The sequence below is a fragment of the Neomonachus schauinslandi genome, chromosome 11 (genome assembly GCF_002201575.2).
Source record: "Neomonachus schauinslandi chromosome 11, ASM220157v2, whole genome shotgun sequence".
Taxonomy (NCBI): domain Eukaryota; kingdom Metazoa; phylum Chordata; class Mammalia; order Carnivora; family Phocidae; genus Neomonachus; species Neomonachus schauinslandi.
Genome location: NC_058413.1, coordinates 54595527 through 54623375, shown reverse-complemented (window position 1 = coordinate 54623375; position 27849 = coordinate 54595527). Strand labels below are relative to the sequence as shown.

At 39.3% G+C, this 27849-nt stretch overlaps 1 protein-coding gene and 1 non-coding gene across 2 annotated transcripts in view; one reads left to right on the top strand and one right to left on the bottom strand.

Moving 5' to 3' along the window:
• Positions 1-620: 620 nt before the first annotated feature.
• LOC110593415 overlaps positions 621-27849 on the bottom strand; it is a 44199-nt gene continuing 16970 nt past the window's right edge. The window contains exons 2-4 of the transcript XR_006540929.1: positions 22278-22424; positions 17965-18083; positions 621-667 (exon numbers count right to left, since the gene is read on the bottom strand). This is a non-coding gene — a transcript (uncharacterized LOC110593415). The remainder of the gene's footprint in view (positions 668-17964; positions 18084-22277; positions 22425-27849) is intronic.
• LOC110593359 (transcription initiation factor TFIID subunit 9-like) lies at positions 24161-24987 on the top strand. Its single transcript, XM_021704625.2, is given in 1 exon segment — positions 24161-24987. A coding segment is annotated over 1 exon segment (807 nt). The 5' UTR covers positions 24161-24180.

Genomic DNA, 27849 nt, shown 5'->3' with positions numbered 1-27849 from the left:
CAGTTCCTTCAAGATGGTAGAAGGATAGCAGGGGAAGGCTAAGAAAAGGGATCAAGGGTGATGGGAGCCTAAGAAAGGGGAAAATCCCTAACCTAGAATGCACACCATCTGCAGAAATTCCTACACACCTGAAACAATTAATAAAATTGAAAACCTATAGGGAATAAGACTGATAAATCACTGAACTCTACCTCTGAAACTAATAACACACTACATGTTAATTAACTGAATTTAATTTTAAAAGAAAGAGAAAGAATAGGAAGGGAACAGAAGGGAAAAGAAAAAAAAGAAAAAAGAAAAAAAGGAAAGGAAAGGAAAAGAAAACCTATAGGGGAAAAAAAACTCATCTAGAACTTTCAAAGAAGTTCTTCTACTGGTCCTCATTCCACCCTTCGCTACTAATTCAAACTCTCTTCCTTCACATCTATTTGCAAACTTCTCCAACATAATTAGAATGCCTCGGACCCACTGTGCCTCTGCCCATCTGGAATAGTTCCTTTTATGGCCGTGTGCAAGGAGCCACCGGATGGGCGCGGAGGGCTCCAGAAGCCCGTGTCTGAGGTGTACCTTGGTTTTGCCGGTCGGGGCTGCTCTGAGTCTGCTCTTCACTCTGTCTTGAGCAGTGTCACTGCAGCTCTGACTCCTTTCCACCTTGGAATTTAGGTTCCTAAATAAATAAGTAAACACAGGTCCAAGAGTCAAAAGTAGCCCATATACCAACTAAGGAAAAAGAATGACAATCTCTTCTGTACTTTCAAAGCCACCTGCCAAGAAAGACGATTCCCCTGGGCAGCTACAATAGGAAATCAATTAGTTTATTAACAAAACACATTCTAAGAACAAATCCTGTCAAAAGAGGAAAAGTGCTCCAGAGAGGACATTTGGTTTAAGCCTTTGCTTCCAAACTAGACCCTGCTTAAATGATAAAAGGCCAATGGCTGTTTCACTCATGCTTAGAGAGATGTAGGGATAATTCACCTTCTTTAATAGGTTGGATCCAGTGTTAAAATCACCTTTACAAACAACAAACTTTTTCCTTTTATTAGGCCCAAATGTCTCCTCAAGCAATCTTAAGTCAGCCATGAAACAAAAGGACTTCCGAAATACATAGCAGTGCACTCAATTTTTATGTAGGGAGTCAAAATTAAATGCAGTCTCTTCCTTAACTCATTACATTTGAGTTTCCAAAGGCCTAAATCCTGGTAATTTAAGAGATTTCAGGAACACATGGTTTTTTTGTTTATGCATGCAACATTATAACTTTATAACCCAATCCAAACCCACAATACCCATATGATAGCATTAATCTTACTGTGTAAGAATTATATGCAGGTGACTGTTACCTACCCCATTGACAAGGGGGTCTGTAGGAATTTTTTTTTTGAATTTGTGATTATCTTATTATTCACCTTTGTTTCCTACTCTCCAATTTGTGCCTAATACACGTCCAGTGAGAATAATGCTTTTACCAATGTGTACAGCTGTTACTTTACCTTTGCTGCAACTCTATTCAACAAGCATTTATCACACACTTACTATATGCCAGTTACTGAGGAGCACAATCTGGGCACTGGCAATATGGAGAAAAATGAGACGTAGTTTAGGGTCTTCAAGGAATCAGAGTCCAGTGGGGCAGACTGGACTCTGGCTGTTTCACTCAAATAAATAATTCAATATAATACAGTGAAATGGTACAATAACAAAAAAGTATGTCTAGGAGACACTATGGCATAAAAGAGGGAGTTATGAATTACCAGGGATGGAGTGAGAGCAGGGTTGGAAAAGCCTCCCTGTGGCACATGTAGTTTGAAGGGTAAATAAGAATTTGCCAGAAGTCAAGGTGGATGCGGATGATCTCAAGCAGAAATTATTTCCTTGAATGATTCTATTTAGCTTTAGAATGAAATACATCATCATAGCTACTCTTTTGTAGCAAAAGATTTACTTTTTTTTTAATTTTTATTTTTTAAGGATTTTATTTATTTATTCGACAGAGAGAGAGAGTGTGCGCACAAGTAGGCAGAGTGACAGGCAGAGGGAGAAGCAGACTCCCTGCTGAGCAGAGAGCCCAATGCGGGGCTCGATCTCAGGACTCTGGGATCACAACCTGAGCTGAAGGCAGACGCTTAACTGACCGAGCCACCCAGGCGCCACAAAATTTACTTTTTTTAAAGTTTCACTATGCCAGGATTAGCTCAGAAAACTTACAAGGGAGGAAACAAGGTGCATTTCCAGGGTGTCTCTCCTCTCCCCACATCTCTAGCAAAGGCCTGTCCTACCTGCCCACAGTGGCTTCTAATCCAACATTTCTGTGCTATTTTTCCCATTCAAAACCCTCTCATCCTATGTCTCCTGGCCACATCACTTTGCTATATGGTTCCAGTCTGCTGATCTAATCTATGCCCCAGTATCAACAGGAGAATACGGTGGCCAACCTGCATCATATGTCTGAACTTGACCAAGAAAACTCAACACTGAACCTAAGCAAATAATGTGAGCATTGTACTATCTAGTGGGAAATGTATTTTGGAATAGTTCAGAAACTTCAACATCACTCTCTAAAGGCAGCTGCTTAAAAATCAGCTTGGTTTGTATTTTACCTGGAATAGTACTGAAATTCATTTGCATTTCCAGAACTCACACAAACTGTCAGTGTAGTAAACCACCCAGAAGTAAACTGGATGACAGATTAAAATGCTGGCGTGAACAACATATACTTTGGGTCAGGAGGAATCAACATAGGGCTGAAAGAGAAAGCCTTACTATTTCAAATGTATGACTTGTTTGGCATCATTCCTTGGAGAAACAGTAGACACTTAGAGAAAAAGATTTTCTGATCAACATAAGAAAGAACTTTATAACTTTCATTAGAGCAGTTCACGGATAGCTGCCTTGGGAGATACTGAGCTCCATGTCATTAGAGGTGTTCAAACTGAGGCTGTACCTATATACTTCAAGGTCCAAATATTCCATAATTAAGAATGAGCTTAATATAATTTTTAAAAACAGGCTACATATCCATATTGGTTGGCAGCAGTAGCAGAGTCAAATTTAAAGATGCTGGCTACATGCCCAAATTATCAGATGTACAAATAGCAGTTACCTATTGCTGGGGAGAACCTCTTCACATGGCCCCTAAACTCCATTTTGGAGAAATGAAAGGAGAAAGGAAAGGCCCGGAGAGGAAACCTGTACTTGCAGACTGGAGCACACAACAAGGACACCCAAAGTAGTTTCTGACCATTTAAAATCTCTTTGGCAAACCTCGGTATGGCTGACACTGTCACTGTCTCTTCCATTCGCTTGGTCAGCCGACTCTACTGAGCACCAATTCCATGCAAAGCATGAGAGACAGACTGATGAAAGATAATCTGGACCTACGGGAGCAGCCAGTCACTGAAGTCCACCATACATGTCACAGAAGTGCTATAAGAGAGCAGTAATTGTACAGCTAAACTCTCCAAGCGTTTCCTTCTAAGAGTTGTATAGTTTTAGCCCTTACATTTAGGTATCTGATCCAATTTGACTTCTCTGTTGTATTTGGTGTGAGGTTGGGGTCCAACTTCATTCTTTATTTAGCATGTGGATATCCAGTTGTGGTCCCAGCACCCAGTGTGAAGAGACTATTCTTTCCCCCACTGAATAGTTTCTTGGTACCCTTATTGAAAATCAACTGACATATGGGTTTATTTCTGGACTCCCAATTCTGTTCCACTGACTGATATATCTACCCCTATTTCAGTATCACACTTGATTGCTTTGCCGTAAATTTTGAAATCAGGAAGTGTGACTCCTCTACTCTTGATCTTTTTCAAGATTGTTTTGGCTATTTGAGATCCTCTGCAATTCCATCTGTAAATTTTCGTATCAACTTGCTCATTTCTGCAAAAAAGGAGACTGTAATTTTAATAGGTATTGCAGTGAATGTGGAAAACAAGTTGGGGAATATTGCCGTCTTTATTTTTTTTATTTTTTTAAGATTTTATTTATTTATTTGACAGAGAGAGATAGCGAGAGCAGGAACACAAGCGGGGGGAGTGGGAGAATGAGAAGCAGGCTTCCAGCGGAGCAGGGAGCCCAATGCAGGGCTTGATCCCAGGACCCTGGGATCATGACCTGAGCCGAAGGCAGATGCTTAACAACTGAGCCACCCAGGCACCCCCAAGGGAAATATTGCCGTCTTAACAATGTTAAGTCTTCTAATCCATGAACACAGAAGGTCTTTCCCTTCATTTAAGTCTTCTTCAACTATTTCAAACAATGTTTTGCAGTTTTCAGTGTGTAAGTCTTACACCTCCTTGGTTAAAATTATTCATAACTATTCTACTCTTTTTGATGCTATTGTAAATGGAACTGCTTTCCTAATTACATTTTCGGATTGCTCATTGCTAATAGTATAGAAATGTAACTGATTTTTATGTGGTGATCTTGTGTTTTGCAACTTTGCTAAATTTATTAGCTTTAGTTTTTTCAAAATTCTATTATTTTTAGGATTTCCTATGAATAATATCATGTCATCTGTGAACTGAGATAGTTGTACTTCTTCCTTTGCAATCTGGATGCTTTTTCTTTTTTTCCAGCTTTATGAGATATAATTGACATATAATATTGTATACACGTAAAGTGTACAATGTGTTGTTCTGATATACTCATGTATTTTGAGATGATTACCATAGTAGGGTTAACACCTCATATAATTACCATCTCTTTTTTGTGCTGAGATCATTTAACTTCCAAGTATCCTTGAAAGCAGCTTTCAAGTATGTAATACAGTATTGTTAACTATAATTACCATGCTGCACGTAAGATGCCCAGAACTTACAACTGGAAGTTTGAATCCTTTGACCAACATCTCCCCATTTCCTCCACCCTCTGGCAACCATGTTTCTCCTTTCTGTTTTTAATATTTGAATTTTTTAAGATTCCACATGTAAGTGATATCATACAGTGTGCATCTTCTCTCTTATTTCACTTAGCATAATGTCCTCAAGGTCCATCCGTGTTGCTGCAAATGGCAGAATTTCCTTCTTTCTCATAGCTGAATAATATTCCACTGTGTGTGTGTGTGTGTGTGTGTGTGTGTGTGTGTGGACACCACATTTTCCTTATCTATCCATCCACAGAAGGACACTTCGAGTGTTTCCATAGCTTAGCTATTGTGAATAATGTTGCAATTAACATGGGAGTGCATATAGCTCTTGGAGATCCTAATTTCATTCCTTTGGATATATACCCAGAAGTGGGATTGCTGGATTTTCATTTTTTGAGGAAACTCCATACTGTTTTCCATACTGGCTGTACCAGTTTGCATTTCCACCAGCAGTACACATGGGTTCCCTTTTCTCCACATCCTCACCAATACTTATCTCTTATTCTCTTGAGGATAATAGCCCTTCTAACAGGTGTGAGGTAATATCTGTGATTTTGACTTGCATTTCCCTGATGATTAGTGATATTGAGCATCTTTTCATGTACGGGTTGGCCATTCATCTTTTTTTTTTTTTTTTAACATTTTATTTATTTGAGAGAGAACGGGAGAGGCCAAGCAGGAAGAGTAGCAAAGGGAGAGGGAGAGTCAGGCTCCCTTCTGAGCAGGGAGCCCGATGTGGGGCTCGATCCCAGGACCCTGGAACCATGAACTGAGCTGAAGGCAGACGAGACGCTCAACCGACTGAGCCACCCAGGCGCCCCCTGTTGGCCATGTATATGTCTTCTTTGGAAAAATGTCTGTTTAGTTCCTCTGCTGATTTTTCAATTGGGTTGTTTGGGGTTTTTTAGTTATTGTTGTTTGTGTGTGTGTGTGTGTGTGTGCTATTGAATTGTATGAGTTCCTTAAATATTCTGGATATTAACCCCTTATCTGACAGATGACTGACAAATATTCTCTCCCATCCCTCAGGTTGCCTTTTCATTTTGTTGATTTTTGCTGTGAAAAGGACTTTTAGTTTTAGCCCCACTTATTTCCTTTTTTGCTTTTGTTGTTTGTGCTCTTAGTGTCATATCCAAAAAATCATTGCCAAGACCAATGTCAAGGAGCTCTTCACCTATGTTTCTTCTAGGAGTTTTACACTTTCAGGTCTCATGTTTAAGTATTTAATCTATTACAAATTAGTTTTTGTGAGTGGTGTAAAATAGGGGTCCAATATCATTCTTCTGCATGCAATTATGCAGGTTTCCCAATACCATTTATTGAAGAGACTGTGCTTTCTCCATCGAATATTTTTGGCTCCCTCGTCTAATATTAGCTGAACCTGCAGGCACTGGTTTATTTCAGGGCTCTCAATTCTATTTCTTTGGTCTATTTTTATGCCACACCATACTGTTTTGATTAATATAGCTTTGTAATATAGTCTGAAGTCAGGAAGTGTGATGCCTTCAACTTTGTTTCTTCTCAAGAACAAAGGCTATTTGGGGTCTTTCATGGTTCCATACAAATTTTCGGGTTGTTTTTGCTATTTCTGTGCAAAAGGTCATTGGAATATTGATAGGGATTGCATTGATATAGATGGTTTTGAGTAGTATGGATTTTTTATTATTAATTCCTCTGATCCATAAACACAGGATAGCTCTCCATTTATTTGTGTCTGCAATTTCTTCCATCAACGTCTTACAGTTTTCAATATACAGATCTTTCACCTTCTTGGCTAAATTTATTCCCATGTATTTTATTTTTTGGATGCTATGGTGAATAGGGCTGTTTTATTTCTTTTTTTTTAAGATTTATTTATTAGAGAGAGAGAGAGTTGGGGGGGCAGAGGGAGAGGGAGAGAGAGATTCTCAAGCAGACTCCCCGCGGAGCGTGAAGCCCAAGGCAGAGCTTGATCTCACAACCCTGAGATCATGACTTGAGCCAAAATCAAGAGTCAGATGCCTAACTGACTGAGGCACCCAGGTGTCCTGGGGCTGTTTTCTTTCTTTTTCAGATATTCCTTTGTTAGTGTGTAGAAACATAAGTGACTTCTGTATACTAATTTTGTATCCAGCAACATTACTGAATTCATTGATTAGCTCTAACAGTTTTTCAGTGGTCTTTAGGATTTTCTATATATAAGATCATATCATCTGCAAACAAAGACAACTGTACTTCTTGCTTTCTAATTTGGTGAGAATCTCTTTGAGTTTGTTTGGTGACCTATGAGCTTCCTAAACATAGATATCCAAATCTCTCCCCCAAATTTGAGCAGTTCTTACTTCTTTAAATAACTTTTCTACTCCCTTCTCCCTCTCCTACTCTTCTCCTTCTAGAACTCTAATAATTCACAAATTGTTTCTTTTGAAGGTAACCCACAGATCATATTGGCTTTCTTCACTCTTTCTCATTCTCCTTTCTTCTGCTTAATCCATTCTGCTTTTTTTTTTTTTTAAGATTTTTATTTATTTATTTGACAGAGAGAGACACAGCAAGAGAGGGAACACAAGCAGAGGGAGTGGGAGAGGGAGCAGCAGGCTTCCCGGACGAGCAGGGAGCCCAATGCAGGGCTCGATCCCAGGACCCTGGGGATCATGACCTGAGCCGAAGGCAGACGCTTAATGACTGAGCCACCCAGGCACCCCCCATTCTGCTATTGATGCTCTCCATTGCGTTTTTCTTTTCATTCACTTATTCTTCAGCTCAAGAATTTTCTTTTGGTTCTTCCTTAAGATTTCTCTTTGTTAAACTTATATTTCTTTTTTTACTGTACTGTTGTCCTGATTGAGTTGAATTGTCTTTCTGTGTTTCCTTATAGCTCACTGAGCTTCCTGAAAACAGCTATTTTGAACTCTTTATTGGGTATATCACAGATCTTCATGTCTTTGGGATCCATTACTGGAAAATTATTATGATCTTTTGATGGTGTCATATTTCCTTGATTTTTCATGTTCCCCCTTGACATTTTGCATTGCTATCTTCACATCTAAAGTAGCAGTCACTTCCTCCAGTCTTCATTAATTGTCTTTGGGAGAGAAATATCTTCCATCAGCCTTGGTAGGGATTCTGAGGCTTGCTCCTTGCTTCTTGCTCCCTCTTGTGGCAGAATTCTTAAGCTTGTATGACTTGTCTTGATCTGCAACATACCAGGTCAAGTGCTGACAGCCTCCCTTTTGCTTTTCCAAGGGTGGCACTAAAGCTCAAGTTTGTGGTCGCTCCTTTGCCCACAGAGTCTGACTGGCTTTCTACACATGCTCACTAGTCATCAATACTCGTTCTCACAGCCACTGGGAATATGTACAGGAAATGGGCTACAGGGTGGAGGTGTGAATGAAGTGTGTCAAGTGCTGGGAGTGCCTGTGAGTCAGGTGGGAGGATCCACAGATGAAGATCTGGTTATTTATTTGAGATTTTTCTTCATTTTAAATGTAGGTCTTTAAAGCTATAAATTTCCCTCTAAGAACTATTTTTACTGCATTCCAACAGGTTTAGTATGGTGGGTTTCATTTTCATTCCTCTCAAGGTATTTTCTAATTTCTCTTGTGATTTCTTTTTTGATCCATTGGTTTTTTAAAAATGTATTGTTTAATATCAACATATTTGCGAATTTTTCAATTTTCCTTCTGTTATTGACTTACAGCTTCATTCTATTGTGGTCAAAAAAAGATATTTTGTATTATCCCAATCTTTTAAAATTTATTGAGACTTATTTTAAAGTATAACATATGGACTATTCTGGAGAATGTTCCATGTATACTATAATAAAATGTGTGTTCTGCTGTTGTGGGGTAGAGTGCTTTATATATGGTAAGTCTATTTGATATACAGTATTGTGCAAGTCTTCTATATCCTTGTTTACCTTTCATCTGTATATTACATCCATTATTGAAAGTGGGTATTAAAGTCTCCAACTATTATCATTAAAATGTCTACTACTCCCTTCAATTCTGTCAGTTTTTGCTTCATATATTTTGTGCATCTATTATTAGGTGTATATGTGTTTACAATGTTTATATCTTCTTCTTTTTTTAAGTAATCTCTACACCCAACGTGGGACTCAAACTCATGACCCAGAAATCAAGAGTCACATGCTCTACTGACTGAGTTAGCCAGGTGCCCCATACAATGGTTGTATCTTATTAAGAGATTGACATTTTCATCATTATACAATGCCTGTCTTGTCTCTTGTAATAATTTTGTCCTAAAGTCTACATTGTCTGCTATTAGTTTAGCTACTCCAGCCAGTTCTCTTTTGGTCACTGTGTGCATAGAATATCTTTCTCTTTCCTTTCATTTTCAACCTATTTTTGTCTTTGGATCTAAAGGGAGTCTCAGCATATATTTGGATTTTTTCTTTTTTTTTTTTTTGAGAGACAGAGTGAGGGGGAGAGGCAGAGGGAGAGAGAGAGTTTTAAGCAGGCTTCATGCTCAGTGCAGAGCCTGACACAGGGCTCAATCTCACAACCCTGATCATGACCTGAGCCAAAACCAAGAGTCAGACACTTAACAAACCAAGCCACCCACGCGCCCCTATTTGGATGTTTTTTTAAAAATCCATTCTACCAATCTCTCTTTTATTTGGAGAGTTTAAGTTATTTACATTTAATGTAATTACTGATAAGGAAGGACTTACTTCTGTCATTTTGCCATTTGTTTTCTATATGTCCTATACCTTTTTTGTTCCTCGATTCTCCATTAATGCCTTCTTTTGTGTTAGACATTTCCTGTGTACCATTTTGAGTCTCTTCTTATTCCTTTACTAAATATGTTGTAGTTATTTCCTAGTGATTGCTATGGGGATTACAATTAACATCTTAATTTACAACAATCTATTTTAAAATTAGTATCAATTCAATTTCAATAGCATACAAAAGCTTTCTTCTATGTAACTCTATTCTCTCCCTTTTACGTTGTTATTGTTACATGAAAAGCCACAAAAATCATGATGGTAAAAACATCTTATAGCCATAAACATATTATTATTGTAGTATTTGGTCAAGATAAGAGGCTTCAAAATACTGGCTGAGAATAGTCAAGACTAGTGAACTTGATAATATTTTTAGGGTTGGAAGAACTCAAACAACATCTTCACGAAAAAATAAAAGAAGTAACTACTCTCACTACTTTGTGCACATCTATTTCTGTACCCTCAAACCCTAAGACATAGTGGATATATTTAATAAATTTCTTATAAATGAACAAAAATATGCACAGAAACACTTCTCTCCTCCTTATGAAAAAAAGAGAAAACTTCAACATTTATTAGGAATGTAATATCTGTCAGGCACTGAGCTGCTTTAAATATATTATATCTCATTTAATACATACAGAAACCCTATGAGATAAGCATCATCATCCTCATTTTACAAAGAACTGAGGGAAGTGATCTTCCAAGGTCACACAGTTGTGAAGCCAAGATTTAAACCCGTATCTCTATGATTCTAAGCCTGGGCTCTTTCTACCACAGCATATTGATCTTACATTCTACTCTACTCTGCCATAGAACAGACCCAGCACATCTAGGGAAGCTCTCTCTTCCAAACACATAATGAAGTCATAAACAAGAGAAAGCAGCATTGTCTGAAAGGCAACTGGCTTAAAATTTCCATTGCCAAGAGACCAGATGGTTTCTGGGATGTAGAGTTAGGCTAAAAATACCCACAACCACAATGAATCTGACTTACAAACAAAGAAAAGGAGAGGCAACCAGTATAAACATGCAGCTGGAAAGCAAGAAGATTTAATGCTTATAAAACACTGCTTAAAGGGTTTTCAAATGGCAATACAGGATACAAAACATTAGATAGCTCATACTCTCAACTGTTCAATCATCACTCTCACATACCCAAACCACATTAGTTTTTTAATTAAACTCTCAGGTCAGGTAGAGCTAAGTTCCACCAAGAAGCTAAAGGCTGGAGAGGAGCCTCCTTCTAGCCCCTAGCCTGCGTGTATGAGCCCTCCCAACTACCACCACATACACACATACTTGAATGAAACCAGGAGCTTCCTTAGGCCCAATTGTAGTTGCCATGCACCCAGAAATAGGTGAGATTTTGTTATAATCCTTCTTTTATATATTTATGATCTGGGTTATATGCCTTGTGTACACTAGTATTCTTTTCTTCTTAAGTGTACAGTTTAATGGTTTTTAATTCACAGTTATAATCATTACCACAATCAATTTTAGAACATTTCCATCACTTCAGTCCCCTCAAATGGCAGGATAACTGGACAGGTTCTTACTTACCTCTGTTAGAACAAGGCAGGGTATAAATTAAACAAACAGAAGGAAGGCAGTTTTCCTTTGCAAAGGTAGATCATTTCAAGACCAGGTTCCAAGTGCAGAGCCTTTGGTCACAAGGGTTCTGACAATGGTTTGATGAGAAAGTGCATAGGTTTGAAATAAAGAGAGACCTGAGTTCAGTTCCATCTCTGTCACTCTAATGAGGTGAGAAGCTCTTGGGTGAGTTACTTAACGTCTTTGAACTGCATGTTCCTTAGCTGCAAAATGGGAATAGTATTATAAAACTTGTAGGATTAATGTGAGAACTAATGTGAGTACTTTACATTCATCAACATGACAGGAAGCACTAGAAAAAAGCTAGTTCCCCTGACGGAGAGCCCGACAACTCACCAACCGGCCCTCTGAAAACTAGCAGGTATTTCTGTCCTGGTATAGCAGAGAGATTACTGACACCTATAAATCCTGCCCCTCTCCCTAAGTTCCACATCACTTCTCCTTAAGCTAGCTTCCTTTTTCAACCAGATTCCATGACTTTTAACAAGATTTGTCCTCTTAATAACCAGGCCATCTGCTTGATTTGTTTCAATTCCTTTATCCCTCCCCAACACACACACACACACACACATGAGCACAGGACATGCCCCAGGCCGTCACCAAGTCTGTGGCTTCTTATAACTCACTACCTCATCTTTCTTTCTCAGTCTCCTCTCCCTCATGGCTACTGTTGGACTACTCCCCACACACAACTTGCTAAGTCTAATCCTTAGATTTTTACAGAACTTTCCAACTACCCTCAACCCCTTTCTTTTCATGCCATGGCTTCATTCTCTCCACTCTTTAAAACTCTACTTTAAGCTAATTCTAGATGCTTCACTTTTAGAGGTCGAAAAAATCCTAAGAAACCACCCAGTAAAAATCCCTGCCCGGCAGATCGCCATAACAACCTGCATTTTACATAGATGAGACAGAAAGGGAACAATTGAGTTTACTGGAGCTCACACTGCTACTTCCCCATCATCTCCCTAGACTAGCCTCCCCATCCCCACCTTTCTGGCTTTGCCTCCTTTCATCAATTCTAGAGCTAGTCCTCCAATATCATATCACTCGTGTGTCTGTTTGGTATCTGTTACCTGAAAGCATCTGTATTTTCATTGGTTCATTTTAAGGAAGAGGGACAAGTCTGCATATTTTAATTTACTCCAACACTGACTGGGCATGCATTTAATATTGCTGAATCTGCCAGTTGTTGTCTCTATCTCTCCTCCAACACACCTTATAGTAAACACCTTAGGTCTCTTTTGATGTGTCCCACTCTGAACCATAGCCTCAGGCTTAAAGTATTTGGACGAAATAATGAGGACAAAATAATGAAAACTAAATAATGTGGTTCATTTCTACTTAATTAAGACTGAATTACTACTCAGGGGGAAACATTTTTCTTTTATAGAATCTATAAAAAGTATCACCATAAGCTGTTGTTAATGCATTAGAATGCTAAAAGCAACTTTATAATATATGAGCCTTATCACTGTGGTCACTAGACTCCCCATATCCCAAATTAATCCTATGGAATCTAGTCTATAAAACAGCCACCAGCCAGTCTGTTCCTCTATACAGCTCCCAGAGCCCGCCCTCCTATGCTGCAAGTTTGACAATGGATTCTGACAAAATTCCAGTTTAATCCACCCAAAGGCACAAGATCTATCTTATTCAAACATTCCCCAAGTATTTATTGAGCCTCCCCTATAGGCCAGGCGCCTCCCTAAGCATTGCAACTATAAAGGTGAATAAGATGCTGTTCCTGCTCGCAAAGAATTTAAAGTCCAGTGGGAAGACAGGCAGAGGTGGCAGAGGGGTCTATACGAAGGAGATGGGGGACACTGGGGTAGAGTGGAAAGAGCGCCTAACTATTCTAACTCAGATCCCTACTATTCTAGCTATCTGAGATTTGGCAAACCATCTTCTCTCTCCAGGCTTTAGTCTTCTCATCAATAAAACAAAAGAATTAGTTAAGATACTATTTAAGATCCTTTTCAGCTCTAAGGGTCCACATTCTAAAAGAATATAGAGTGGCAGTAATAGTCACTGAACTTACCACGTGCAAGAAATCTTGCTAAGCGCCATTTACGTAAGATATGATTTTGTATGGAATGGCAATACAGGGAACACTGCATTACTGTCTTTTTTTTTTTTTTTCATTTTTAAACTGGAAAGAGGATAGATGGTTGAATTATGTCCCTTTTTATGATTATGCCCTATTTCCAAGAAAAATCCATAGTGACTTACTGCAAAAATACATAAAGACTCAGCCTTAATGGAGGATAGAGATCACATTAAGTAATAAATACGGAAAAAGTAAACCAAAGTTTGTTGTTGTTGTTGTTGTTGTTGTTTTAAATTATAGGCCATGTTGGAAAGTCATGATGACTGAACTAAAAACCCTAATTCTAAACCTCCTGATAGCAAAAGCAAAGAGGAAAATGAAAGTGGTCATGTAGCCTTTTGAAAAGACACACCTCAACAGAGAAAGTTTTTCTAGGCTGAGCTTTTGGAAGAATCTGCAACCAGGTTTTTTGTTTGATTCTAGTGAGGAAGAAAGGAATGAGAAGTGAAGGGAAATAAATGTGAACAAACAAACCAGTTTCTCAATATATCAAATAAAAGTTTAACTTTACAATGATATATCTTATGGTTCAAGTTCACTTTTCTCAATTAACATATATTTTGTGATTAACTTAGGAATGATCTTGGATTAACTATTACTCTATCTGCCTACTCGAGAGACGTTTCATTTTCAATAGGACTGTACAATTTTAGGAATAGTGCTTTAAAGCCCTCTTTGCTTTGAATTTTTCATATAAAGAGAGACTGGGTTGTTCGCAAGACTCATAGCCAGAGTCGATTAATGGATTCCTTCCAAAATAACCATCCTATCAGGCCTACTCATTCTTACCTCTATGCCTTTGGGCTTAAGAAAGAAACAGTTATGAAGTAGATAAGTAAAACAAATGCAGATTGATTTTATTTAAATACAGTTGTAACAACTTCCAAAGCTTTTACATATGACCTCTCTTGAGGAAAAGAACTTACGGAGAAAACCTATTCTTTTGTTGTTGCTTAACACATGGAAAAAAATGCATTTGAAATATCTAAAAACTATTAAAAATGCTAATACTTTTTTTAATGTGGAAAAATATATATAACATAAAAGCCATCATTTTAACCATTTGAAGTTTACAGTCACATTGTTGTGCAACCATCACCATACTAATTATTTTTTAATATATCCATAAGCTACATCCCATTGTGTTAGAGTAGGCAGTTAGTCAGGCTTTAACAGGCCAGCCGAGGGGGGGGGGTGTGTGCGTGTGGGTGTGTGTGTGTGTGTGTGTGTGTGTGTGTGTGTGTGTGTGTGTGTGTGTGTGTGTGTGTGTGTGTGTGTGTGTGTGTGTGTGTGTGTGTGTGTGTGATGGCTCACTACCGCTATCAGGGAAAGTTAGAGACCCATCCTGGCTGGCTCCAAAAACAAAGCCATAGAAGCCAGATCAAACCAGATGGACCCCAGAAAAGAAGGCCAGAGATCCTGACCAAGTAAAGAGAAAAGGTATGAAACACTGCTCCCAAGAAATCCCCTCCCCAAGGAATAAGTATTCCACCCTGTAGTGAACAACTGTCAATAAAAGACAGAAACCCAACCCCAGGGTGCGCTCCTTGAGCTTGCCTGCTCTCATATCTCAACAGTGGACTCTCATTTTCATAAACTTTCCTACTTGCACACTCAACTGTTGTGTCTGGTCTATCCTTGAATTCTTTCTTGCAAGAAGACCAAGAGCCTTCAGCAACATCTTTGGGATGGGCTGGGTCAAGGCCTTAGGGCCTCAGAGAGTCTCCCCAATTCACCGGGCAACAATTTCAGCATTAACAAGTCCATATTGGAGGCACCTGGATGGCTCAGATGGTTGAGCATCTGCCTTCGGCTCAGGTCATGATCTCCAGGTCCTGGGATTGAGCCCTGTGTCAGGCTCCCGGCTCAGCGGGGAGTCTGCTTCTCCCTCTCCCTCTGCCTCTCCCTCTGCTTGTGCTGTCTCTCTCTCTCTCTCTCTCAAACAAATAAACAAATCTTTAAAACAACAACAACAGGGCGCCTGGGTGGCTCAGTCGTTAAGCGTCTGCCTTCGGTTCAGGTCATGATCCCAGGGTCCTGGGATCGAGTCCCACATCGGGCTCCCTGCTCGGCGGGAAGCCTGCTTCTCCCTCTCCCACTGTCCCTGCTTGTGTTCCCTCTCTCACTGTCTCTCTCTCTGTTAAAAAATAAATTTTAAAAAAATCTTTAAAAAAAAAATAAAACAACAACAACAAAACAAAAACAAGTCCATATTGTTTTTCTAAGTATTCTTTGGAACTGAAATTTAAATATTTTCTTATCTAAGGAAAAAACCTGTTGACTACATAAGAGAGGCAATTCACAGTATTACCATAATCGATTTTCCAACCTAAGGTTTCCATGACATCAGCAAACTATGTCCTAAAAAGATATGCCTACCAACCAAATCCAATGAATTGTTCTAATAACTGTACTAATAACTGAACTCAGTCCACAACCTTGGATATTTGGAAAAAATGAATGCTGAAATGTGTAAGACAAATTGCAAATACTCATTAATAGTAAAATGTTATGTGACTCTTCTCCTATAAAGTAGTCCCATTGTGGCTCAATGACACAGAGTAAGGGCAAGAGTGGGCCAAGGAGCAGGAAAAGAAGATGTATTACAGAGATTCCAGAACCACACATAATTAAAAGCAAACCCCAGGGCACCTGGGTGGCACAGTCGGTTGGGCATCCAACTCTTGGTTTTGGCTTGGGTCGTGATCTCAAGATCGTGGAATTAAGCCCTACATCAGGTTCTGTGCTCAGCACAGAGTCTGCTTGTGATTCTCTCTCCCTCTCCCTCTGTCCCTCCTGCTCGTGCTCTCTCTCTCTCTTAAATAAATAAATCTTTTTTAAAAATTTAAATTTAAATTTAAAAAAGCAAACCCCTCCGTAAGGGCTTTATGTTTTACCCTTTAAAAAGAATTTTCTAAGTTCCTTGCTAGGCATTTCTAAGTAACAACATATTAACCTGCTACCTCCTTTATAAGAACGAATTTGTAAGAGTAGAGATTGGAATTGGTGATAACTAATTGAGGCAATTTGGCCTTGGCATCATATTTGGATTTTAATAAATAGTTCTCTTTTTTCCAAGTCATTTCAAATTATGAGATATTAATTAATCACAGACTGCCTAAAAGCAACATTTATTTGCTTTAGGGAGTATTTCTTGTGACTTCATTGGAATTAATGATATGATCTTTTTCTCTTGTCAGTAGATCTCTCTCGTAATCATTAAAATATGCCTGCTATAAATGGGGGGAGCTCCATATATACAATCAGCAGCTGAAAAATTCTTAGTCAAGCAATCTTGAATTTTTTAACTTTAGAGGGCATCTTCAGTTCAAGTTCATATGCACAACGTTAAGAGTTTCATCTTTACCATAAATGGAAAGTATGCTGGCTTACATCTTACTTATTGGGTTCTGATTACATCAATCAAACCTAAGTGGCTACAATACAGTGACCACTAAACAAATGTCAAATGAATGAATAAATACTCCAGGAAACAGCCTTCCTGGAAGAAGGAGTTACCATTACCTAGAGAAGGGGAGGCATTTAAGGGAAGGTGGGCGGTTAGTGAATGTTACTCTCAGAAATAACAGGAAAATCAGACTGCTCCAAAAGAACACATACAAAAAAGATTCAGATATAAAAACTACATCAGGGATCACAATAGTTCGTACTTTATAACATTCTTAAGTTGGAAGCTTTTTGGGGTCACATTTATTAGTGATTAGCAATAAAAAGCCTCAAAATAAAAGAATAAAATAAATAGGTGTATGTCTACAGGGGCAGCAAAAAAGAGAGATCTACCTTATGGGACTGCTGGGAAGGAGGAAAGGAACCCCAGATATAAGGGTGAGTAATGCCAGCTTTAACCAGAAACAGACAACACAATGGCATAAGAGGATGTTTTTTCATTTTATATTAAAACAGAGAGCATGGCACATAGTAGCTGTTCACAGAATGTCTGCGGAATAAATGATGCCTTCCTACCATCCCTCCTCCACTTCTTCTTCCCTCCCTCCTATTTATGTATCCCTCTTCCCCTCTTCCTTCCTTCCTTCCCTCTCTCCTCCTCTTTTTCCTTCCATCCTTCCTCCTTCTTTCCTTTTTCCTTGCACCTAGTCCCTTCATTATTCCCTCCATCATCCAACATCCATCCATTTCCTCTCCCTCCTCTCCTCCCCACAGCCTGCAAAGTCTAAAGGATCAAGAGATTCCTTGACAAGGGCCTTAAAAACCTTTCAGTTTGCCCTCCTGAAACCTGTTCAAGACATATTTTAGTTCTAGGCATTGAAAATAAAATGACTGTGGCCTCACTTCCTACCAAGAGAAAAAAGTCCACAGAGAGAATGGATGGATATTGTTTGCAGAAGCTGTCTTTGTGGTTCCCTCCAAGGATAAAAAGGTCACACTTCGCAGCACAGAAATTAGCATAATCCTACCCTGAGGACGCCAGAAATAGGTAAAAATCACTTTTGGATCAGCCCTTTGTTCCTAATGGATATTTGAAAACCAATTCCCACATCGTTCCCCCTTTCCCACCTCCCCGAAAAGTGGCTGCAACAAACACTTTTGCTCCCCACCCGAGTCCCTTTAGTCTCAGACTCCAAAACGAAAGAATCGCAACTGAATTCAGTATCAGTCTCTTACCCTGCCAGGAAAGCTAAGGAGTAGGAGTTGTTCTTAGAAACAAACGCCGAGCGATGGGTCTGTGTCATCTTGCCTCGGGAAGGTTCTTCGTTCTCTGAATCTGAGAGGCGCGCAGGACACTGGCAGGAGACAAGGGAGACAACACTGTCTGTTTGGTGTGCCCATGGACTCTCCCAAAGTTATTGTTTCACAGCTATTGTAGGTCCTGTCTCTCAGGGAGCACCCATGTTTCCAACTGCCTCTTGGAGATCCTGATCTGGGTATCCCAAATGTAGCTCAAACTTAATATATCCAAAATTCAATTCACTCTTTCCTTCTCTAAGCCCCACTACCAACCCAGCTAGAAGCCTCGATGTCTTCTCTGACTCTCTCCTTTCCCTTTCTTCAGAGTCATGGAGGTTCTGAATATACCCAATACTTCTCGATATTTTATTTCATTTGCACCCTATTAAGAAAGGATGATCTGTCTTCTCCCGGTGGCAAACTGAGGCTCAGAATAGTTAATGTGCCTAAGACTGTAGAGTTAATTAGTAGCTAACACTAGGACTTCAATCCAGAGTGTCCATCTCCAAGCTGCCTCCATGCCTGTTCCACTCTACTCCTAAAATGCGTTCAGATCTAACCCTTCCCATGTATACTCACTGACACTGCCTTTCCTTAGATTCTCATCCTCTTCTGCCTGGACTGTTGCAATCATCTACTTACTGCTCTCGCCAGCCTTTCTTCCCTCTAATCCTACCATACTATCAAGCACACAGATATAACCTATTACTCTACTCTCCGTGTACCACCATAGCCTTTCAAAGCCTCTCTTCTGGGCATGCTATTCCCTTTGCCTGTAACTCCTATTCCACATTCTCTGCCTAAAAAATACTCATTGGCCCTTCAGGGGCATCTTATATGCCACTTTCTCTGCGAGGACTTCTAAATACCCCTAGAGTCAAGCTTTTTCCATCATGTTGATACTCATTCAGTTACCTTCATTTTTAGACTCTTTTTGAGTCTTTCAGTTTACATTTGAAGTTTCTTTATATGCACTTAGAAAGGAAGTCCAGAAAGACAGTTACCAAAATGTTCATAAGGGTTGTCTCTAAGTTGTTGGATGATGAGCAATTTTTCATAGCATATCTCTTTGCTATGACTGTAACTGTTATACCAATTGTTTTCCAATAATTCACACTGTTATTGGTATTAACTGTACCATAACAAATCATAAGTTGTCATGTCCCTTTTATTTCCACTCCAAACTGATAACAACAGATGGTAATATCTTCCTCTAGAATAAGCACTTTCCTCCCTCCATTTGAATTCAACTTGATAAACATGAATCAAACACCTGTGATATACAAGATACTGTGGGAGATTTTAAAATAGCTAGGACACATTTCCCTTACTCAACAAACTTATAAATCTAGTAGAGAAACACAAATACACAAGCATAATGTAATGGAGAAAGAAATAAGTCCTGCAAATTTACAAACTTGGGAGGGGAGAGAGTAGATGGTAGGAGTGGAGAAACAACTGAGGAATCCCTATAGGTTCCAGGAAGGTGACTGCTTTTGCACTGGGTATGGAGAGATGAATAGCCTTTCAACAGGTAAGCAGTGTGGCATTTCAATTAGATGAAAATGCAACAGCAAAGACTCTAAGGAGGAAAAGCATAAAGTTATATATTTGGGGGAACACAAACAGCTCTGTTCCCTAGAATTTGGGGGCATGAGTAAGGATGGGAAGATCAATTAGAACAATACTAAGGACCTGAATGTTGGGGTAAAGAATTTTCATTTAATTCCATAGGAAATGGGGAATCACCAAGTCTTTTGGTGCAGGAAAGTAAAATGATCACTTCAGCTCTAATCATATTGTTCTCTACATAAAATACAATCCTTCAGCTGGCTTTCCACTGAGCCTCTCTTGGAGGCTCTCTCTTTGGTCCCAATTTGAATGTAGTCTTGGCAGACTAAATGAAATTCTTTTTCCAGTACCAAAAACTCTTAAGACCTATTTAAAGCAAAATCAGAGCCCTTTAAAAGTCCTCAGAAAGGGCACCTGGGTGGCTCAGTTGGTTAAGCAACTGCCTTCAGCTCAGGTCATGATCCTGGAGTCCCGGGATCGAGTCCCGCATCGGGCTCCCTGCTCAGCGAGGAGCCTGCTTCTCCCTCTGACCCTCCCCCCTCTCATGTACTCTCTCTCATTCTCGCTCTCTCAAATAAATAAATAAATCTTTAAAAAAATAAATAAATAAAATAAAATAAAAATAAAAGTCCTCAAAAAGACAAAAGCAAACAGAAAAAGAGATACAATCACAAAAATCTAAAACTTTATTCAATGTATTTTTGCATATAAAATTTTGTGAAACTATTGCAAAAAAAAGGATTTATACTTCCTGATTCCTTTTAAGATTACAATTACGAAAACAATGAATCGTGGAACACTACATCAAAAACTAATGATGTATTGTACGGTGACCAACATAATAAAATTAAATTAAAAAAAAAGATTACAATTCCTTTTAAGATTATAAAATGCAGTTGATTTCTATTTCAAAGCTGGTAGTGGCAAAAGAAAAAATAATCAGAGCCATTTCCTGGTCTTGACATGAATTAATACTAGAGATCATTTCCTAGAGGAAACTTGGATCTGGCCAGGCCAAAAACAGCAGGTTCTTTCTATCAAAGGACCCCAGTGGAGGGTAAGCTCTCTTTGTCAAGATCGGTTTGTCCTAAAGAGAAAGGTCCTTCTGGGTCATTTTGCCTAAGGGATCTAAAGGACGGCCCTGCTGGGGTGAAGAGGCAGAGTTGTAGTCTAGAGATCACAGACCACAGTTGGGGCTATTAGTCAGAAAACACACTGTATGCACAAAGCTATCATATTTTACTCTTGCCTTCCTAGCTAAATCGCATCCTCTCCAGTCTTTTTCCTTTTGTAGTTCCCAATGAACAGAGCATTAAGAGTATGCAAGCATTTCATGTTTGTTAAGTTGAATCTTTTAGAAGGGTGAAACCCTCCAAAATGCAAGTGGTTACTTTTACAAGAATTAAATAATAACAATTATTACTGTTATAACTGGGATCAAAAATGCACAGTTGACAGCAGCAAATACCATGGATCCAAGAAAGCTTAAATAATTTCATTTCCTCAAGTTCAGGAAAAATGCCTTTGCAAAGAGTGAAGCAAAAGCACAGTGAAATTAACTAACCTGGCCAGAGCTGTACAGTCTGTTACAATGCTGGGACCTGTTTAAGAGGCCAAATCCTTGGGGCGCCTGGGTGGCTCAGTTGGTTAAGCGACTGCCTTCGGCTCAGGTCATGATCCTGGAGTCCCTGGATCGAGTCCCGCATCGGGCTCCCTGCTCGGCAGGGAGCCTGCTTCTCCCTCTGGCCCTCCCCCCTCTCATGTGCTCTCTGTCTCTCTCATTCTCTCTGTCTCAGATAAATAAATAAAATCTTTAAAAAAAAAAAAAAAAAAAAAGAGGCCGAATCCTGGTGCAGAGATTTGGTTTTCCTCTATTCTATGTTGTCTGTCTTATATACAGTAAAGCTTTATTAATCCCAGCTAATTAGAAAGTTAACCTGAAATACTAACAAGTCTAAATCACAAACTATTTTAAAAGATAACGACTCTAAAGCTATCTTAAGTACACACAGCAAGCCATAGAAAATGTCTGATCCAATATGATGTACTAAAGAAAAAAACTCAATTGTAATTATCCATTTGAGTATCCAGTGGGCCTTCCAAAAATGCTTTCTTACATACATTAAATATACCACTTATAACCTTTTCCAGTAATTCGCTTGGTAAATAAGTAATGAAAAAAATTCGGGCAAGATTTGGCAAGATTAGAAATCTAATTAGAGTTAAACTACGTAATCTAATATTGAAGACCTACCTTGTATCTAGCACTATGTTGCTTAAGGCATTAAAAAGAATAGAGGGAAATCAAATACAAGCTTTAAGGAAACCTAGTTGAGGATATAAGATGTACAAAACTCAAATGTCAAATAACAACACATAAGTCAAAATGACAACATACGTATCAAATTTCCACAAGTAGTATTCTATACTAGGTATTTCCCCTCACTCACCTTTTTTCCCAACTGTTCCCTTAATCTTTCCACACAACTCTATTGTCCCATTCATGAGTTACTCTCTCCAGCTCCCATCTGGACACTAGGTTCTTCACTACTCGTCCACTACACGGTCAGCGACTATTACTGCTCTCACAGCTCACCAACACAGGTTTTCAGACCCATGTCACCTGGGCTAATGACTGATTTTGAGCCAGCTGTCCATCAAAACCGTGATCTACTTACATGTTCCAGATCTGTCTTCAGTACTAATGGCTCATCTCTCTTTTTCTGGTCATCCATTTTCCGTTTCCCTGTTTCCGTATCCTCCAATAACAGCTTGTGGATTTGATCTTCAGAGGTTTTCTCCTCTTGTAACTTTTCCTCTCTCAGCTAAAAATACAAATCACACCGAGAAGGAGAGTTTTCGGCAGACTTCAAAACATCTTTTACTCAGTAGTCTATCAGAATGAACAGATTACATGGCAGTTTGAGACTATTTTTCTTACTAGATATAAAGCCCTCTTAATTTTTAAGTAAGTCTGCTTTCACTTGCTTGACTCTTGCTGAACATATACTACAGCAGGGCTTCAGATTTAAATGCTCTGCATTCTTGAGCAATATGAAGTGATAAAAGCTAAGATAACACACATAATCAAAAAATAAGATTTATTCACTTAGCCAAAGAAGGTTGAACCTAAAAACGTTCCTTATTCCCATAAACCAGATATAACTGTATTAAGTGAGGAGAAGAGCCGAGATGTAGGCCACAGAAGGCCAGAGAAGCTGGGCGAGGCAAGACAGGTCTCTAGTCCTAGAGGCAACAGAAAAATTATCACAGTTCCAATGTTCTGCAGTTTATGCTATTATCTTGTGGCCCAGAGGGTAGGTCAAAATACATGGTTTACAAAGAAATGTAAGGCAGAGGCCTATGCTCCTAAATTGGGGGAGGCAGCAGGGCAGTATGAAAATAAGATGAACTTTGGAATAAAAACCTGGGTTCTGGGGATTCTGTCACTTAGTTAACAGCTATATGATCTTGGGCAGATGAAGCATCAGAAAGGATCATATGCTCACCTACAAAATAGGGATAATGCTACTTACTTTGCAGATAGTTTTAAGAAATAAATGAGATAATAATATGAAGTACTTAATGTGGTGTCTTGCTGTGTACTTATAGTACATTAAGAGTTTCCTTTCTTAATCTCCTTTTATTCTCTTTTCACTGCCTGGGGTTTTAATAAAACTTAAATGCCGTAATGTATATCAAAGCAATTACAGGCTACTAATATTTTTAATCATATTTGCAAAAAAAAAAAAAAAACCAAAGAACAAATATTTTTCATTGGCTGTTGCCTCAGGGTTAAAAAGCAAAAACAATAACAATAAACAACAATTAAGATTTAGATTTATCTTTCCAATTTCTATAGGTTTGATTCCTACAGGCCTGAATTAGTCTTTAATACACTGAGTCTAATTCGAGAGGTTACGAATATACAAAGAACACCATACACAATGTTATGTCAGGAAGAGGCTCAAATGAAACAATGTACTCCCAACTCGGCCCAAGTCAAACAAGAACACAAAAGGAAAAAAAGCAAATCCATAGCCAGGGAGAAAGCAAACCTAAAATCTATGCTAACTGCTCATGTGAAAGCTCAATGACTTTTGATGATATTAGATGAGAAATTCTTGTTCAACAAATTGACCACAGGCTACACAAAGGGGCATTTCTTTTCAGAGCATAGAGAGGCAGAGTGGCAAAAAAGAGAACAAGTTTTAGCATCATAAGAATTGCTATCATTTGGGGTGCCTGGGTGGCTCAGTCGTTAAGCGTCTGCCTTTGGCTCAGGTCATGATCCCAGAGTCCTGGGATCGAGTCCCACATCGGGCTTCCAGCTCAGCAGGAAGTCTGCTTCTTCCTCTGACCCTCTCCCCTCTCATGTTGTTTCTCTCTTTCTCTCTCTCAAATAAATAAATAAATAAAATCTTTATTAAAAAAAAAAAACCGATGTTGCTTCCAAACATCCTGCTCACCGGTACACCAGGGGTTGGAAACACCACGCTAGGCAAAGAACTTGCATCAAGATCAGGACTGAAATACATTAATGTGGGTGATTTAACTCGAGACGTCTGATCAACGGATATCATGGAGTCTGGCAAGATGGCTTCTCCCAAGAGCATGCCGAAAGATGCACAGATGATGGCGCAAATCCTGAAGGATATGGGGATTACAGAATATGAGCCAAGTGTTATAAATCAGATGTTGGAGTTTGCCTTCTGATATGTGACCACAATTCTAGATGATGCAAAAATTTATTCAAGCCATGCTAAGAAAGCCACTGTTGATGCAGATGATGTGCGATTGGCCATCCAGTGTCGTGCTGATCGGTCTTTTACCTCTCCTCCCCCAAGAGATTTTTTATTAGATATTGCAAGGCAAAGAAATCAAACTCCTTTGCCATTAATCAAGCCATATTCAGGCCCCAGGTTGCCACCTGATAGATACTGCCTGACTGCTCCAAACTATAGACTTAAGTCTTTACAAAAAAAGGCATCTACTTCTGCGGGAAGAATAACAGTTCCATGGTTAAGTCAACACTTAACTTGGTCTGTTACTAGCAGACCAAGTACTCCCACCCTTGGCACCCCAACCCCACAAACCATGTCTGTGTCAACTAAAGTAGGGACTCCAGTGTCCCTCACAGGGCAAAGGTTTACAGTGCAGATGCCCACTTCACAGTCCCCAACTGTAAAAGCATCAATTCCTGCAACATCCGCAGTTCAGAATGTTCTGATTAATCCATCATTAATTGGGTCTAAAAACATTCTTATTACCACTAACATGGTGTCATCACAAAATACTGCCAATGACTCATCAAATGCATTGAAAAGAAAACGAGAAGATGATGACGATGATGACGATGATGACGATGATGACGATGATAATTTGTAATCTAGCCTTGATGCTTGTAACATGTATACTTGGTCTTGAAACCATTGTACTGAGATTAAACATGCATGCTGGGTATTTTCAAGTTGTGTTGTAGAAAACTTAAGTGGCATTTAATGAGTAAATATGGTTATCCTTTCCGCTTGAGGTGTTGGGTTTTCTTTAATAGGATTAGTAATGGTTATTCATCATCCTTTAAGTGTAAAAATAAAAATGTTCATCAATTTGAAAAAAACAAACAAACCACTTTTCCATTGCAATGTTGAGTCTCTAACCCACTGTCATCTTGATACAGCTAAAAATTTACAAAATTGAAAAACCCACATATGCATTTAAATCTTCACATGAATCATGTTTCCTTCTTCTCTATACTGGGTTCTATAGAAGTTATTTTCTTGTCCCTTTTTTTTTTAAGATTTTATTTATTTATTCATGAGAGAGAGAGAGGCAGAGCGAGAAGCAGGCTCCCAAGGAGCAGGGAGCCCAATGCGGGACTCGATCCCAGGACCCTGAGATCATGACCTGAGCCGAAGGCAGACGCTTAACCATCTGAGCCACCCAGGCGCCCTTTCTTGTCCCTTTTGATAGTTTTTTTTTTTTTAAAGATTTTATTTATTTATTTGAGACAGAGAGAATGAGAGAGCATGAGAGGGAGGAGGGTCAGAGGGAGAAGCAGACTCCCCGCCGAGCAGGGAGCCCGATGCGGGACTCGATCCCGGGACTCCAGGATCATGACCTGAGCCGAAGGCAGTCGCTTAACCAACTGAGCCACCCAGGCGCCCAATAGTTTTTTATAAGGACTTGAGAACTTGGTCTCTAGGAAAGAGTTTTCATATTCAGGGAAAATGCCTCAGGGCGTGTCAGAAAATAGCATATACACTTGAAAAAGAAATATCAATAGCTGCTCTGTACTGAACTCTTCTTTGTTCCTGGCATTAAGTTTATAGAGCTATCCTCATTTAAACATTAAGGACTCTGTATGTATCCATCATTATCATTCTGTAGACACAAAAATTAACGCTCAGCGGTTAAAAGTCGCAGAGATTGAATACTGAAGAGCTTGAATTTTAAAGCAAACCACTGTCTTCACATACCAGGGTTTCTCAACCTCAGTACTTTTGGGCCACATAATTCTTTGTTATGGGGAGCTGAACAGAGTAACATAACAAGGAAAGAAAGCCAATAAAAGTGGTGTGACAGTTGGTCCAGTAATTGGCTACAGAAGACAATATGAGAAATTGCATGAAATGCATCTCAAGACTGCCAGTCTGAAGTGAGGGAAAAAAGGGGAAGCATATATCTACTGACTCCTACCTCCCATGGACCAAAGTTTGCTCTGCAGGGTGTTAAATACCCCTCACGCTGGCTTGTACAACTTGAGCAAGTTCCCATGGTGGGCACTGCCAGAGCAATAACAGAGAAGCCCAATTCTAACAGCAGGAGGCAGGCAGTAGGAGCTAACCCAGATCTCAAGCTGCACCAAAGTGAAGCTGCCCGCTACTGTAAATGGAATGATTTTTACTGCTTCCATTTTTAGATGCTAATTATTAGAGAAAAACTATTGACTTCTGTACATTCATCTCATACCCAGTCACACTACCAAGAAATACCACGTAATTTTTTCCTGAAAATATCTTTACTTTGCCTACTAGTTTTTTTAAGATTTTATTTATTTGTCAGAGAGAGAGAGAGCACAAGCAGGGGGAGAAGTAGGCAGAGGGAGAAGCAGGCTCCCTGCTGAGCAGGGAGCCCAATGCAGGACTCGATCCCAGGACCCTGAGATCATGACCTGAGCTGAAGGCAGACGCTTAACAGATGGAGCCACCCAGGGGCCCCCTTCACTTGTCAAAACTAGTGCACCTGGGGGCACCAAAATTTGTTGATCCATTCAAGCGTTGTACATTTGGGTTGTATTTAGTTTGGGGCTATTATGAATAAAGCTGCTAAAAAAACCATGTCTTTTACAGATGTAGTGAAAAGAAGGGCCATATGCACCCCAATGTCCATAGCAGCAATGTCCGCAATAGCCAAACTGTGGAAAGAGCCGAGATGCCCTTCAACAGACGAATGGATAAAGAAGATGTGGTCCATATATACAATGGAATGGAATGGAATGGAATGGAATGGAATATGGAATGGAATATTACTCAGCCATCAGAAAGGATGAATACCCAACTTTTACATCAACATGGATGGGACTGGAGGAGATTATGCTAAGTGAAATAAGTCAAGCAGAGAAGTCAATTATCATATGGTTTCACTTATTTGTGGAACATAAGGAATAGCATGGAGGACAGTAGGAGAAGGAAGAGAAAAATGAAGGGGGGGAAATCGGAGGGAGAGATGAACCATGAGAGACTATGGACTCTGAGGAACAAACTGAGGGTTTTGCGTGGGGGGATGGGTTAGCCCAGTGATGGGTATTAAGGAGGGCATGTACTGCATGGAGCACTGGGTGCTATATGAAAACAATGAATCGTGGATCACCACATCAAAAACTAATGATGTATTGTATGGTGACTCACATAACATAATAAAATCAAATTAAAAAAAAACACATGTCTTTTTGTGGACAGATGTTTTATTTTGCCTCGCTAAACAGCTACAAGTGGAACTGCTGGGTTACATAGTGAGTATATGTTTAAAATTATAACACAATTGTCAAAATGTTTCCCATTGTGGTCATACCATTTTACACTCCCACTAGCAATGCATGAGAGTTTCAGCTGATTCATAGTCTCATATTCATTCTCACTCTTGGAATTGTTAGCCTTTTAATTTTAGCCATTCTAGAGGTTATAAGGGGCCATCCCCATTGTGGCTTTAATAACTATTTACCTGCTGACTAATTATGCTGAGCATCTT